Below are 16370 nucleotides of genomic sequence, written 5' to 3' on the forward strand. Positions count from 1 at the left end.
ATATTGTCCAAAGAAAAGACAAGAAAAGCTAAAAATTAAAATTGATCAAAGGTTTTGCTAAGTTTTCGCTGCTCATTCTTTACTTTGAAATAAATGACTAAACTCGAGGTAAAAAAGCACCTTGTAAAATTTTTGCCTTTTAATATAAATTTCCCAACTTTTCAAAGAACAAGAAGGAATAAATGGCTTCTGTGGTGATGTAATTGAGCTTTACCGTGTCTAGACACTAGTGGTGGGCCTTTCCCCCGCCATCCGTGGAGTGTGTGGAAAATAACACCGAGACCAACCAATGCCAAATGCCTTTACCGACACCGTGACTAGATCGACCGGTACTGTACATGCCCAGCTGGCCGTAATGATGCATCCTCAGGCTCAGTTGGATTCAAGCTAATAGATGAGTATGATGCATCCCAAGGCTGTAAAGCCTCCGTCCCCTTGATCCTAGGTCAATGCAGCAGCGTCGTGGACCTCCTCCAAATCAATAACACCGCCACTATCTTTCAGTTTTCTGGTGAGATCTTCAACAACACCGCCATCTCACTAGAGCGTTCTATGCACATGTTCTTGTCTACTTGCAATTGCAGCACTGTAATCTTCAACCACAACTAATCCTTGTGCTTCCCTATTACAAATTATCGGCTGAGCCTTCTCAATGTCACTAAAAGTACTACTGACAACCTGTCCTACACAGCTTTTTTGAAGGTTGCACATTTGACTTCTGACTCCCATTCACAACGTCAAAGCCGGACTGGTGTGCTAGCTTCCTCCCATTCACATCATCAGATCCGGACTATAATTGTACACCTAGCTTCCACCTCTGCCATTTCACTTGCCTGTGTAGCAGCTCTAGCTTTGTATGGCTGCAGGAGATTCATTATAGAAGAGGTGCGGGCATTAAGTTCAATAGCAGTAACCTTGGTGGGGATAAAGAGTACTTGACGCTCATTTTGCCCACATTACCCACCACCACTAGGTTTTCTTTTAAAGAACTGCACAAGAAGGCAACGCACGGATTCAACAGATTGTTGGGGGTGCAGGTGGGATGGGTTCAGTGTATGTTGGTGCTCTTCCCGATGGCAAGAAAATAGCAGTGAAGAAGCTCGACATCATCCTCTAAGGGATTTTTGACAAAGGTGGCCACCATGGGTAGAACCAGCCACTTCAACATTGTGTAGCTTCTGGGCTTCTGTTGGGAGACATCCCATCATATGCTGGTCTATGAGTAAATAAACAGGAGCTCTCTTGATCGCTGGCTCTTCGAGGCTGAGCAATTTCTCGATTGGGTTAGCTGCTTCAAAGTGGCGCTAGGCATATCCCACAGCCTGGCCTATCTACACGAAGGTTGCTCACAGTCCATCCTACACCTCGACATCAAACCCCATAACATCCTCCTAGACGAGGACTTTGAGCCCACGCTGGCAGATTTTGGCTTGGCCAAGATCATGGCTAGAGATGCCTCTCACGTGGTGACTGCCCTAAGGGGAACTCCTGGCTAGGGATGCCTCTCACGTGGTGACTGCCCTAAGGGGAACTCCTGGCTACATAGCTCCAGAGATGTTCTGGTGCATGGCACCTGTGAGCAAGGAATGTGACATCTATAGCTTGGGCATGGTGTTGCTAGAGATGGTGGGCGGGTGGAAAAACATAGACTTGGCATTGCTGATGGTGGCAGAAAATGCAGCTAGTACTGAAGATCTACCTCAGGGGAGTATTCAACCAGTGGTGGAAGAAGATGAGGAACAATAGCATTTTGCGAGCTGGACCGCCGAGAAGTGCGAGGAGGGGAGGAAGCTAAAGCTAGTGAACAAGCGGCTGCTGGGGACCTTCTACATTGAAGAAGTTGGCAGGATGATAGAGGTGGCGTTGTGGTGCATCCCCAAGAGAAACCCAGCTTGAGGCCTTCAGCTCGAACAATGGTGCAATGGCTGGAGGGATTAAGCATCCCACTAGAGGACCCCCCCCTTTTCCACTGTAGCCTACTCCCAGTCTCGTGTGAAATCCAACATCTCCCAGTACCTTCAGGGCTCCCACACGTCCTCAACAAGTCACAATAATTAACAAGTAGGTAGCCCCGGACTAGCTAAATTTGACCACATATTTGTGTATATATATGTATATGTATATGTCTGTGTGTGTGTATATGTGTGTGTGTGTGTGTGTGTGTGTGTGTGTTTTGAAACATTTATATATAGTACTATAACTGCTTTTATAGATACGTCATACTACTGCCTTACAGATTTTTAAGGGCACCCTCAATGTCTGTGTCTCATCTTCTGCTCTAAAGGATGATTGGTCCCGTCTCCATTGATACCCAGTTGCATGCCAAAGTGCAAAAGGGTAAAGACAAGAGCCCCTTTTGAAGATTCACCAACCAACTCATCTCCTTTAGCCCACACTTTGATATCAAGTCTTCCTCCATTGGGGCGCTCCACAATAACAAAAAAAGTTTTTCTTGTTTGGTCTTCTTATACTAGCTGAGAGTTTTAGGTCAAGCTTTACAAATCACCCCTTTGGAGCACACTTTCTCTTGACTAAATCCTGCTGAATAAGAGGTCCTCTAGGGCTTGAGTCTCATAGTAAGTCTCTAAAAAAAAAGAAAACATGGTAGAGTATAAGCATTGCCCAATTGTAATCCTTGTGAAATTTACATCACATATATTATTTTACATCACATCTCCTAATGCATGTGCCTCACATATTGTATATTTTTTTTCCATAGCAAGAAAGACTATGTGAATAACGCGATGGATCTATCGGATTTGTAAATTAGAATTGGTAGTGTAAGGCCTTGAGGTTGCAAGGGTATGGATCAATTCAGCTTTTTTTTGGGGGTTGTATATTAATGATATTTAGCATGACATTCATGGCTTGGTATAGATGGCATGCTTAATTTTATCTGGCATGCTCTCAAAAAAAAGATAAAAGAAAAACAACATGAAATGGTATGGAGTTCATTTGGGTAATGTGGCCACATTAGGTCATAAAAGTGCACCAATTTACACCATGCAAAATAGTGAGTACATCGTTAAACATTTGAATTAGGTTGCTTAGTGAAACCAATATTTGCCACAATAAGGAGAGGGCTAGTTTGGCACTCTTCGACCAGGCTTGCAACTAATTAACTTTGGCCATTGCATAGGTTGACTCCCTGCATTGAATGTACGATAGCATCCAAGGTTGGAAAATCATTTACTTTCTCATAGATAGACTATTGTTTACCAAAAATCAACAACTTATCTACCTCTCCTTTTTCCTTTAGTGAAAATCCATTCTACAAAAAATTTAAAAATATGCAAAACCAATTTTTACAGTTTTCACCTTATATTTTTCATGATGTAGAAATGTTGGGACATGTGTGTGTGTGTGTGTGTGTGTGTGTGTGTGTGTGTATTGCACATTTGTGTATGCATATGTGCATATTTGCATGTGTGTGCAGTTGTTTGTGTGCACGTGTATGCATACGTGTGCATGTGTGCATGTGTATGTATACGTGTGTATATGTGCGTATGTCCATGTGTATGTATACGTGTGTGCATGTGTCTATGTATATGTATACATGTGTTCATGTGTCTATGTGTGACTCTCACATAGACGCATATATGTATGACTCTCACATAGACGCATATATGTGTGCCTCTCACATAGACGCATATATTTATGACTCTCATAGATACATGTATGTGTGTGTCTCTCTCACATGCATTCTCTCTATGTCTTTGTCATATGCATAGACATAACCCTCTCTTATACACATACATGTGCACATGCACTCTCTCTTCTCACATCATCTCGTATACACTCTCTCGCACACATACATAGAAACTCTCTCTCTCTCTCTCTCTCTCTCTCTCTCTCTCTCTCTCACACACACACACACACACACACACACACCACCCCTTCCACATTCATGTGTGCGACTGTGTGTACGTGTACGTATGTGTGTGTGAATGTGTTTATATATAATAGTATTATTATATATTTACTATATGCATATTGATTTATATATCATTATTGTATATTTAGTTTTTTTATTTTGTATATTTGTATTTATTTATTATATAATTATATTTTACCTTATGAAGTTCATATTTTATTTGTATTTATATTTATAATTTTTTAAAATGTACTTTTATTCTCTCTCTCTCTCTGTCTCTCTGTCTCTGCATGCACACGCGCACACACACACACACAAACAAACATACATGCAGATACAAATTATATAAAATTATAGATTTGATTATATTTCTAAGACACATATATCTATACATACATACATACACACACACACACATACATGCATGCATGCATGCATATATATATATATATATACACACACACACACACACGCACGCACGCACGCACACACACATACATGCATGCATGCATATATATATATATATACACACACACACGCACGCACGCACGCACGCACGCACGCACATACATATATAAGTTCAATAAGTTAAATTTTAATTTAGATTAAATATTAAAGGGCGGGGATGCATGGTGAGGTGTGCTCATGATGCATCTTACATTTATTTGAGAGTGAGGTGTTCTCACTCTCAAATAAATGCATCTTACATGTAATCTCTCTCTCTCTCTCTCTCTCTCTCTCTCTCTCTCTCACACACACACACACACACACACACACACACCACACACATGCACATGCACCCTCTCTCTCTCTCTCTCTCTCTAAAGTGTGTTGATGCCTTAAAGTCATCGGGAGGATGGCTTAGTGTGGTCAAGTGCACACACATGCACATGCACATGCACCCTCTCTCTCTCTCTCTCTAAAGTGTGTTGATGCCTTAAAGTCATCGGGAGGATGGCTTAGTGTGGTCAGGTGCATTGCAAGTAGACCAGTGACGTGGCTACGTTGCCAATTGCTTGACTAGAAGTGCCGAGTGGCTGTTGGAGAAGCTAGGGGTGGCATGCTGTGGTTGGTGGTGTTGTGTTGGTATGCCAATGGAGGTTGGTTAGCTTGGTGAGGTTGGTGATGATGTTTTGCAGGAGGATGGGAAAAGTATTGAAGGTGGGCCGGTTCGTGTTAGTGAAGCGGTTGAACCCTATCACGGTGGGACCGAGAGTTATGTAGTTGGAGAAGGTGTGGCTTGTGTGGCTCGCTATGAAGTTGGAAGGCCAGTTGCTAGGCATGAAGTGGCGAGTTCTTTCTATTGGTGAAGTGGTGGTGATGATGATAGAGAGGCCGAGGGTTATGTTGGTGAAGAGGCCAAAATTTTAGAGTTGTGATGCTGATGATAAAGTATAGTCTCTCTTCTCGGCATTGAGAATCAATCTCTCTTGCCCTCAAGTTGTCTCTCCTAGCCAAGGGGCTAGCCATCTACATGAAGGTTTCTCACAGACCATCTTGCAGCTCACCATCAAACCCCATAACATCCTCCTAGATAAGGATTTTGAGCCAAAGATGGTAGATAGACTTGGCATTGTTGATGGCGAAAAATGTAGCTAGTAGGGAAGAGCAACCTCAAGGGAGTATTTAACCAGTGGTGGCATTTTGCGAGCTGCTGGGCCACAAAGAAGTGCGAAGAGGGGAGGAAACTGGACTGGTGGAGATAAGTAGGGTTTAGGGTGGTGTACTCTACTAACAAGGCTTGGTGGCAATGGTGATTAACAAAGTACTTTGGAGGTTATCTCTATATTTATAGTAGTGGGAGAGGTGTACTCTACTTTTGCAATAGACAAAATAAATAATAAATTTGATCTTTATTAATGTTAATAATAAAGGAATCTTTCCTCGAATTTCTACACCATAATAATAAAGGCATCTTTTATACTTTTTTTAACAAAGAGCGAGTATATATTGGATTTTTTTAAATACATGCAATTTTAGATAAGGGGTTGTGTGTTTTGTGGAGCACCTTAACCCTCTCTCTTCTGTCTCTAGCTCACTATTCCCCTCTCATTTCCATAAGATTTCGAACTGATGAATCCTTCTAACGTGAATACCATTCATCAATACATGACCATGCTCTAGAATATCCTTGTTAGTGAGATGTATTGGGAGTTTTCCTATCAAGCTTAGTCCATACTCAGCGTTCAACTCATCGACCGTATATCAAAATCATGTGAGACAAGGATATTCAAAGTTAGCAGACTACTCACAATTCCTTGCATAGAAAACCATAGAACATGACGAAGAATCAAGATTGATTGCCTCAATTAGAACCATCATGAGACCATAAAAGAATTAGCCATTTAAATTAATGTTACATAGAGAGAGAGAGAGCGAGAGAGAGAGAGAGAGAGAGAGAGAGAGAGTGCTATTTTTATGTTCTGCACCTCCTCAAGTTCCCACAGGTGTAGCTGTTGTTTGTTCTACATTCCTTATTTCTTTTTTATTTTCCCTTTCATTCATGAGAATCATATGTATTCTTTCCTTCATTAAAATAGGTTGTGATTCTCCCAAAACAACATTGATAAAGGAGTACAAATGTAGAAAGCTCACACCTCCTGTGGTTAGATCTAGGACCCCACTAGTTCTCTAGTGAATTTGCATCACACACACACACATACACATACACACACACACACATAAAGAGAGAGAGAGAGAGAGAGAGAGATGACACATCCCACCGCCGCTAGTAGTTAAAACAACCACCATGTAATGTTTCATCATGAAGTGTTTTTTAAATCATGAAGTTTTTTGAACTCCTAAACATTCGTTCCCACATTTAAAAATGTGTCTTTTACATCCTCAATAATTACACCTTTCAAAAAGGAGAAAAGTGGTACCTTTTATGCATGCTTTAACTCCTTTATACTTTACTAAATATATGTAATAAATATTACATTTTCTTGTGGTTATTGAAATTCCTAGCAAAAAGGATTAATAGTACAAGAATATATTCAAGAAAGGAGTATTTATTTATTATGAATTGATTTTATGTTGGAATGATATGTGAATAAGAAATTGGAGTAAAAGATTATCATCTTCAATGGGCGGTTTATGCGCTAGAAAATAAAAGTGTTATTTTATAATCCTCTAATAACATGTATATACACCATGACAAATATCTTTATAGGGTACAAGTGAGATTAAAGATAATGTGAGTAAAGTGTTCACGAGTGACGGTGGTATCATCATCAATTCTGTATCCTCGAATAAAATCGTGTTGTTCCATGAGTTGATAAAACTGACTATTGGAATGAAATATGTGAGTGTTGCCAATAGGGATCATGACATGACATGCTTCATGATTGTGTGTCCGAGACTTTGACCATTCATCTTCAGGTTTGTCGTTGAAGATGCATAGTAATGCATCAAATAAGTTAGAATTATGTTCAAATATATAAGAGTGAAAGACATTCCACCAGAAGTCGAAGAAGTTTGGATAGTTAATAAGGATTGTGAGGTGATGGGTGAGTCATTCTAATGCATACAAGATATTCCGGCAAAAAAAAAAATCTCAAGTGTGCTAGTTTTAAAAAGAAAAAATAAATAATTTACCTATTGGTGGCTTCATTGAAATTGGCATATATAAGTGGTCAAAAATGTACCCAATTTCTTGCAAAAGCTCTGCAAAACTTTTTTTGGCTCAAAAATAGCAATTTTAGGTAAAGTAGGGATTTTTAGGCCAAAATGAAGCTCTTTATTTTTATTTAAAAAAAATTAAAGAGAAAAAATAATTTGCAAGGCTACAATTGGATTATAGAATAGAGATTTAAAAAAATAGAGGCTTGAAAGCTTTTCAAATGCTTTAAGAGAAGTTTTGTATTGTTTTAAGTTTTTTTAAAAAGCTCTAAAGCTTTGAGCTATTAAAGCTTAAAAGCTTTAATAGTCTTAAGGCTTCAAAAATAATTAAAAAATTGACTGACGATTGTGTGCAGAGAAATCAACAAAATACTTTAGGATGCAATTTGCACTGTGCATCATTGGAAGATGGAGGATGATGATATTGGACTAAAAACTATAATAACAATGGTTTTGGAGATTGTAGATGAAAGGCAAACAAATCTGTGGTGTCGAATAGAAAGAAAACAGATAAACCACTTTTAGATTTTTTATGGTTTTGGAAAGTGGTTTTCTACCTTTCTTTGACTTGTGGATAAACGAAACATGGATTTTGGTTATCCAATAGATAAAAACAAGACTTCTTAAATGAACCTTCACCTTTGGTTGGCAATTTATGAGTGAAAAACTACCTTCTCGTAAATTTCAAAGCTTCTTTATCTTCTAGTTCTTCACCACCTTCAAACTTTGCTATCAATCTTGGCTCTGATCCCAATGTTGGAGGGTGAAAAGAACTCACTAGAATAATTGCAAAGTATAAATCACAGAGCATAAAATAAAAATTACACATAACACAAAATTGGGTCCAATTTGATTTCACACAAAGCCCACATTTGAGTCTTGGTGTATTTAAGTTATATTGCTTGAAATAACTTATGGGCTCAAAATAGTGTCCACTTTTACAAATAAGTCGACTTCTTAAAAAATAGCTTGCTTTATTGGATGTGCAAGCCAATCTACTTAAAAATAGGTGGAAACCTTGAACTTTATAAATATTTTTATCTCTTGTAAAATCAAATATGTACATGGGAGGTTTCATATGTCCCAATAAATATATACATTGATAATAAATATGGTTAATATCCAAAATGAAATAATGATGTTGTGCATTGTCACAAAATCAAATAATATTTGTCGACACCCAAAATCTAGTGTCTCAAAATATTCTTGACCACACTACCACCTCGCCTCCATTATTCAATCCAAGGATGTACACTTATATCAACTATACCAATCAAGTAATAAATAAATTGATAAAAATACAAATAACCATACGAGAATCATAATATTAAGTTGATGTAACTAATACTCCCACGCATGTATAGTAACCCATATACACGTAAAGCAAGCTATAATCACCCGGATTTAGAAAGGTGTCCCAATCTAAACCCATCTAAGAGAATTCATAAATAATGGAAAACATGGAAATATGTAATGAAGCAATTATATATGCACATCCACATGTATGGGCTAGGCACATGGACCTTAGGTCCCTTGAGCATAGATTTGGGGCATTGGCATATTTATTAACCAATGTGAAATGGCTAGGCACTATATAAGTGACCTTGGTCTAGGCTATTGTAGCCTTTTACCATCATTTGATATGATGGATATTTTGTCTTCTTGGAGGTTATGCCCAATCTTTCATGGCTGATTCATGAAAATCTTTCCATGTCTAGGTGCTACTCCCTAAGTTGAGTGGGACATGTGTGTACTCCATGCTAATGAGTGCAAACCCCTACGTCCCTTCATTGCATTAGTATTAGAAGCATGGATTCTCTTCATTGCATTGGTATCAGAGCTATGAATTCTCTTCATTGCATTGGTATTAGAGCCATGGATTCTCTTCATTACAAAATATAAAAATCCATGAATTAACTCCTCAAAGCACTTACATGTTGGTGGTCGACTTTTTTATGAAACTTCGCCATGTGACTAGGCACTACTGGTGGGCGTATCCCCTGCCTATCTGTGGAGTGTGTGAAAAGGAAGAACATCAACTAACCAATGTCCTTAGACTAAGTATTGTTTACTTGGAGTCTACTGCCAATCTTTCATCTTTAATGTAAATGTGCAACTATGCAGGTAGGTGGTTTTTTTCTTGGTCTTGGAAGATTTTGTGAGGAGTCATTATATATGTAAGTTAATATGCATGTATGTGTATGTGTGAGGTTGAGTAAGTGTGTGGATGTAAGTGTGCATATTTTTGTATGTGCACATGCATGCGAGTGTGTGTGCATGTGTTTTTTTGTGTGTGTGTGTGTGTGGTGCGTTGTGTATGCGCACATGCACGTGTTTATGTTGGCAGACATATAGATCTATTTATATATACGTATATACATACCTAAATAAATAAATATATGTATCTCTCTGTGTGTGTGTGTGTTCTCTCTCCCACACATGTGCACATAATATAATATTATTTGTGTGTGTGTGTGTGTGCATCTATGTGTGCTAGGGAAAATAAATGAGCAAATGAGAAACTCTTTAATGTGTGTGTGTGTGTTTATATATATAAGAAACTCATTCAATGATTGATGGTGAACTAATTGTGAGTCCCAATGCATCTAGGCTTGTGGAAAAGAACCTTCCTTTTAAAAAGTTCAAAAATGTGAAACTCTCCTATACACACATACATATATATACATATATATATACATATACATACACATACACATACACATACACATGCACATATACATATACATATACATATACATATACATATACATATACATATATATATACTCATTCAATGAGCACATGACTTGATGGTGACAACTAATTTTGTGAGCCCCAATTCATTTAGGCATGTGTAAAAAATATGTATAAAATTTAAAAAAAATCTCCTTTCTCCTTTATGTGAAAGATCTCTCCTTGTCTTGCCAAGTCACAGGTCTCCTTTGCTTGCCACATGGTAGGTTACAAGTAATATATATATATAGAAGGTACAACTGGTAGGTGGGTTTTTTCTAAGTCTTAGAGGAGTTTGTAAAGGTACACCTGTGGAGGTAGGTTTTTTCTTTGTCTTAGAGGACTTTGTGGAGACTTGGGATTCAAGCTTTTGGTTCACTCAATCCAACAGTTTTTTCTTAGTCTTAGAGGACTTTGTGGAGACTCGGGAGTCAAGATTTGGGTTTAGTCAATCCAACCGTTAAAAATAAAATAAAATTATTGATTTTGTGGATATTGCTTGTATTATGGATCTTTACTTATGGTGTCTCAATTGAATTTTTGCTGCTTGCCCATCCTTTACTTCGAAATAAATGGCTAAATTTGCAGCTTTTGTGAGGACTCGAGAGTCAAGCTTTTGGATCTTCTCACGTATGCTATTGGATCTTTACTTATGGAGAGGCATAAGTACTATAGGTGGAAGTGTAGTTTTGTTGACATTTTTCAAGTTTTTAATGGGTTAGAGATGCTCCTCACACAACCCCTTTCAAGCTTCGATTTATATGGGTGGAAAACTTCAAAGGGGTCTCCTCTCCACTAAATTTTCATTGCTCATCCTTTACTTCAAAATAAATGGGTGAATTTGAGGTAAAATGCACCTTGTAATTTTATTACATTTTAATATAACTTTTCAATGCTAAGCTTCTCTCCAGCTTCTCTACTAGGGGATAGTGAGCAACAATGGCCTCATTTCATCTCCAAGCACCCCTCATTTTGTTTCTTGCTACTCTTCTAACTTGGCATCTCACTATGATTTGTTTGGCCCAGCAACAACGAATACCACTAGTTGCAAGATTTAACCTCTCCTTGGTTTCCATTTTCATTAACAATTCTAGAGTCTCTCAACCCCCAACAATGGCTATTTTTTCCCATTCACATTCTCGCTCGTTTTCTAATGGCTGAAAAGGTTTTTTTTTGGGGATATGCACCAATCGACGCATCGATCAGAGCATCTTTGATTTCTACCTTTGTGTTTCTCTAGGAAGGCCCACAAACTTTACTAGTTCGATGCTCTACACATTCCTATATAGTTAAAAAAAACATTTTGCTAGATAGTTCACTAGAAAAAATGAACGTATCTAGTAAAATTATGGATCTGGAAAAAATGGAACACTTTCTAATTCTTCATTCTAGGAAAACACTTGCCATGTAGGAAATAAACTAGCAATAAATCACTATATGTAAAAACTATGTACTAAAAAGTTTCTATATAATAAAAGTCAAGTATTCACTGCATAGTAATTGATTTAGGTAACTTTTCCTAAATAGCAAGCTATATAGTAAAATATTGCTATATAGTAATCACTAATCAATAAATTATTGCATAGTAATGTATATAGTAAAATATTAGTATATATAGTACATTATTTCTATATAACAAATCAATGTGTAAAAAACCACTATACAATAATGATTATTAAGACAAATACAGTGAAAATCTGTGTATGTGTGTGTGTGTGTGTTGCGTTGTGTGCATGCACATGCATGTGTTTATGTTGGCATACATATAGATTTATTTATATATACATATATACATACCTATAAATAAATAAATATATATGTATGTGTGTGTGTTCTCTCTTCCATACACGTGCACATAATATAATATTTTTTTTTGTGTGTGTGTGCTAGGGAAAACAAATGAGCAAATGAGAAACTCTTTAATATATGTGTGTGTGTGTTTATATATATAAGAAACTCATTCAATGATTGATGGGTGGTGACAACTAATTGTGAGCCCCAATGCATGTAGCCTTGTGGAAAAGAACCGTTCCTTTTAAAAAGTTCAAAATATGAAACTCTCCTATACACACATACATATACATATACATAGGTATATATATATATATATATATACTCATTCAATGAGCAAATGACTTGATGGTGACAACTAATTGTGAGCCCCAATTCATTTAGGCATGTGTAAAAAATATGTATAAAAATTAAAAAAATATCCTTTCTCCTTTAGAGGACTTTGTGGAGAGTCGGGAGTCAAGCTTTTGGTTCACTCAATCCAACATTTTTTTTCTTAGTGTTGGGGAGGACTTTGTGGGGACTCGGGAGTCAAGCTTTTCGTTAAGTCAATCCAAGCTTTTCGTTAAGTCAAGCTTTTCGTTAAGTCAATCCAACCGTTCAAAGAAAAAAAAATCATTGAAAAAAAATCATTTTTTGTAAAAAGTTTGGCGTTAGAAGTGGGCTTAGTACCCATGGGCGTTAGAAGTGTGGCTATTGCTTGTTCTTCTTCTTCTTCTTCTTCTGACTTTGCATCTCACCATAACTTGTTTGGCCCAGCCACAGCCACAGCAGCGAATAGCACTAGCTACAGGCTTTCACCTGTCCGTGGCTTCCATTTTCAATACTACTGCAGGCTTCCCAACCCCAGCAACAATGGCTATTCTTTTCCATTCCTGGACTCGCAATCGTTTTTTAACGGCTCCAAAGGTTTTTCGTTAGGGATGTGCACCAATCAGAACGACGTCGATCACGACGTCTCTGATATCTACCTTTGTGTCTGTCTAGGGGCGCCTCCCACAGCTGGCGATACGGTCGAATTTGCCTCTGTATCTATCAAGGGAAGAAACGACGCAGCAGGCACTGTGGTCTTCATAATTAGAGGGGACACCTTTATAATGGCGCCGGTGTGGAGAGCCAATCCAGGGCACTCTCTTGCGTCCGTCGAGGCATCACTCGCCGTAGGCAAGGCCAAGGCGCAGCTGGAGCTGCGAGATGCAGACGGCACCCTCGTGTGGAGCGTGGGCGCTGACAATATGGCCGCCATGGAGCTGCAGGACTCCGGCAATCTAGTAATCCTCGACTCCGCTAACCGCACCCTCTGGCAGAGCTTCCAACATCCCACCGACACCTTGGTGCTCTCGCAGAACTTGAGTTTGGGCATGAGTCTCACCAGCAACAATTCCCTCTACTCCTTAGCCATGGAAACACGGGGCCTTGTCTTCTCTCTCGTAGGTCTTGCAGGGGCAGTTAACTTCTCAATTTGGGTAATCCCTTCGCCCAACAACACTTCTGACAAGAGTATCCAGCAGCTTTCCCGCCATATTACAAATTCTGCGCATGCAGTCCTTGATACTTTCGGCCTCTCATTCTCATTGTTTGGAGATGAACAACATCTCTTAGTGGACTGTCGTTTGCCTTCGTCGGCGGATCTGATGCGCCTGGAGGACGATGGCCGACTTCGCTTCTATGCTGTCCAAGCTTCGGTTTCAGAGCCCATCGGCACACTTAATAGCACTAGTTGCTATTATAATCCAGATACATTAGATCCAGTACCAATGGCACATCGTCTGAGCCGGACTGTAATTGTGCTCCTAGCTTCCGCCTCTGCCATTTCAGTTGCCTGTGTAGCAGCTCTGGCTTTGTATGGCTGCAGGAGATTCATTAGAAGAGGTGCGGGCATCAAGTTCAACAGCAGTAGCCTTGGTGGGGATGAGACGCTCAATTTGCCCAGTACATTAACCACTAGGTTTTCTTTCAAAGAATTGCACAAGGCAACGCATGGGTTTAACAAATTGTTGGGCGCAGGCGGGATGGGTTCAGTGTATGCTGGTGCTCTTCCCGATGGTGGCAAGCAAATAGCAGTGAAGAAGCTCGACATCATCCTCCGAGGCGACATGTCCAAGGGATTTTTGACAGAGGTGGCCACCATGGGTAGAACCAGCCACTTCAACATTGTGCAGCTTCTGGGCTTCTGTTGGGAGACATCCCATCAGATGCTGGTCTACGAGTACATAGGCAGGGGCTCTCTTGATCGCTGGCTCTTCGAGGCTGAGCAATTTCTCGATTGGGCCAGCCGCTTCAAAGTGGCGCTAGGCATAGCCAAGAGCGTGGCCTACCTACATGAAGGTTGCTCACAGACCATCCTGCACCTCCACATCAAACCCCAGAACATCCTCCTAGATGAGGACTTCGAGCCCAAGCTGGCCAATTTTGGCTTGGCCAAGCTCATGGCTAGGGATGCATCTCACGTGGTGACTGCCCTAAGGGGAACTCATGGCTACATAGCTCCAGAGATGTTTTGGTGCGTGGCACCTATTAGCAAGAAATGTGACATCTATAGCTTAGGCATGGTGTTGCTAGAGATGGTGGGCGTGCGGAAAAACATAGACTTGGCATTGCTGATGGCGGCAAATATTGCTAGTAGTGAAGACCAACCTCAAGGGAGTATTCAACCAGGGGTGGAAGAAGACGAGGAACAATGGCATTTTGCGAGCTGGGCCGCCAAGAAGTGTGAGGAGGGGAGGAAGCTGGAGTTGGTGGACAAGAGGCTGCAGGGGGCCTTCTGCGCTAAAGAAGCTGGCAGGGTGATAGAGGTGGCATTGTGGTGCATCCAGGAGAAACCCAGCTTGAGGCCTTCAGCTGGAACAATGGTGCAATGGCTGGAGGGATCAAGCATCCCACTAGAGGACGCCCCCTTCTCCACTGTAGCCTACTCCCAGTCTCGTGTCAAATCCAGCATCTGCCAGTACCTACAAGGTTCCCACACGTCCTCGACAAGTCACAATAATTAACAAGCAGGTAGCCTCAGACTAGCTAAATTTCACATCACATATTTCTGTACATGTATATTTTAAAACAATTATATTTAATACTATCATATTTGTGTATATATATGTATATGTATATGTATGTGTGTGTGTGTGTGTGTGTGTGTGTGTGTGTGTGTGTGTGTGTGTGTGTGGAAACATTTATATATAATACTGTAATTGCTTTTATATATAATACTGTAACTGCTTTTATAGAAACATCATACTCCTGCCTTACAGATTTTTAAGGGCACCCTTAACGTCTGTGTCTCATCTTCTACTCTTAAGGGTGATTGGTCCCATCTCCATTGATACCCAGTTGCATGCCAGAGTGCAAGAGGGTAAAGATAGGAGCCCCTTTTGAAGATTCACCAACCAACTCATCTCCTTTAGCCCACACTTTGATATTAGGACTTCCTCCATTGGGGCGCTCCACAATAACAAAAAAAGGTGTGTTTTTCTTGTTTGGTCTTCTTATACTAGCTGAGAGTTTTAGGTCAAGCTTTACAAATCACCCCTTTGGAGCACACTTGCTCTTGACTAAATCCTGTTGAATTGGAGGTCCTCCAGGGCTTGAGTCTCATAAGTCTTTGAAAAAATGAAAACATGGTAAAGTATGAGCATTGCCCAATTGTAATCCTTGTGAAATTTACATCACATATAATCACATCTCCTAATGCATGTGCCTCACATATTGTATATTTTTTACCCTTAGCAAGAAAGACAGTGAATAATGCAATGGATCTATCGGACTTTGTAACATAAAACTGGTAGTGAAGGCCTTGAGGTCAGCAAGGGTTTGGAATTCAATTGTTTTGGGGGGGTGTATATTAATGATATTTAGTATGGAATTCATGGCTCAATATAGATGGCATGCTTAATTTTATCTAGGCATGAGCTCAAAAAATGATAAAAGGTAAAACAACATGAAATGGTATGGAGTTCATTGGTAATGTGGCCACATTACGTCATAAAAGTGCACCAATTTACACCATGCAAAAATAGTGAGTACATTAAACATTTGAATTAGTTTGCTTAGTGAAAACAAGATTTGCCACACAATAAGGAGAGGGCTAGTTTGGCACCCTTCGACCAAGCTTACAACTAATTAAGTTTGGCCATTGGATAGGTCGACTCCCTACATTGAATGTACGATAGCATCCAAGGTTGGAAAATCATTTACTTTCTCTTAGATATACTATTGTTTACCAAAATTCAACGACTTATTTGTCTCTCTTTTTTCCTTTAGTGAAAATCCATTCTACAGAAAATTTAAAAATATGCAAGGCCTTTTTTTTTGCAATTTTCACCTTATATTTTTCATGATGTAAAAATGTTTTAAG

At 39.4% G+C, this 16370-nt stretch overlaps 1 protein-coding gene across 1 annotated transcript; it reads left to right on the top strand.

Annotated features, from left to right (window-relative positions):
- The first annotated feature begins 12693 nt into the window (after positions 1 to 12693).
- Positions 12694 to 15012, top strand: LOC147614845 (G-type lectin S-receptor-like serine/threonine-protein kinase SD2-5). Its single transcript, XM_086779992.1, has one exon. The coding sequence runs from the start codon at positions 12694 to 12696 to the stop codon at positions 15010 to 15012; it is 2319 nt and encodes a 772-aa protein (XP_086636118.1).
- Positions 15013 to 16370: the final 1358 nt, after the last annotated feature.

This window comes from Cibotium barometz, chromosome 41 (genome assembly GCF_041138505.1).
Source record: "Cibotium barometz isolate CiBa-2024 chromosome 41, ASM4113850v1, whole genome shotgun sequence".
In the NCBI taxonomy this organism is placed as follows: Eukaryota; Viridiplantae; Streptophyta; class Polypodiopsida; order Cyatheales; family Cibotiaceae; genus Cibotium; species Cibotium barometz.

What these genes read in the sequence shown, in the direction of transcription:
- LOC147614845 (XM_086779992.1), top strand. Translation starts at nt 12,694, where the DNA reads ATGGGCGTTAGAAGTGTGGCTATTGCTTGTTCTTCTTCTTCTTCTTCT.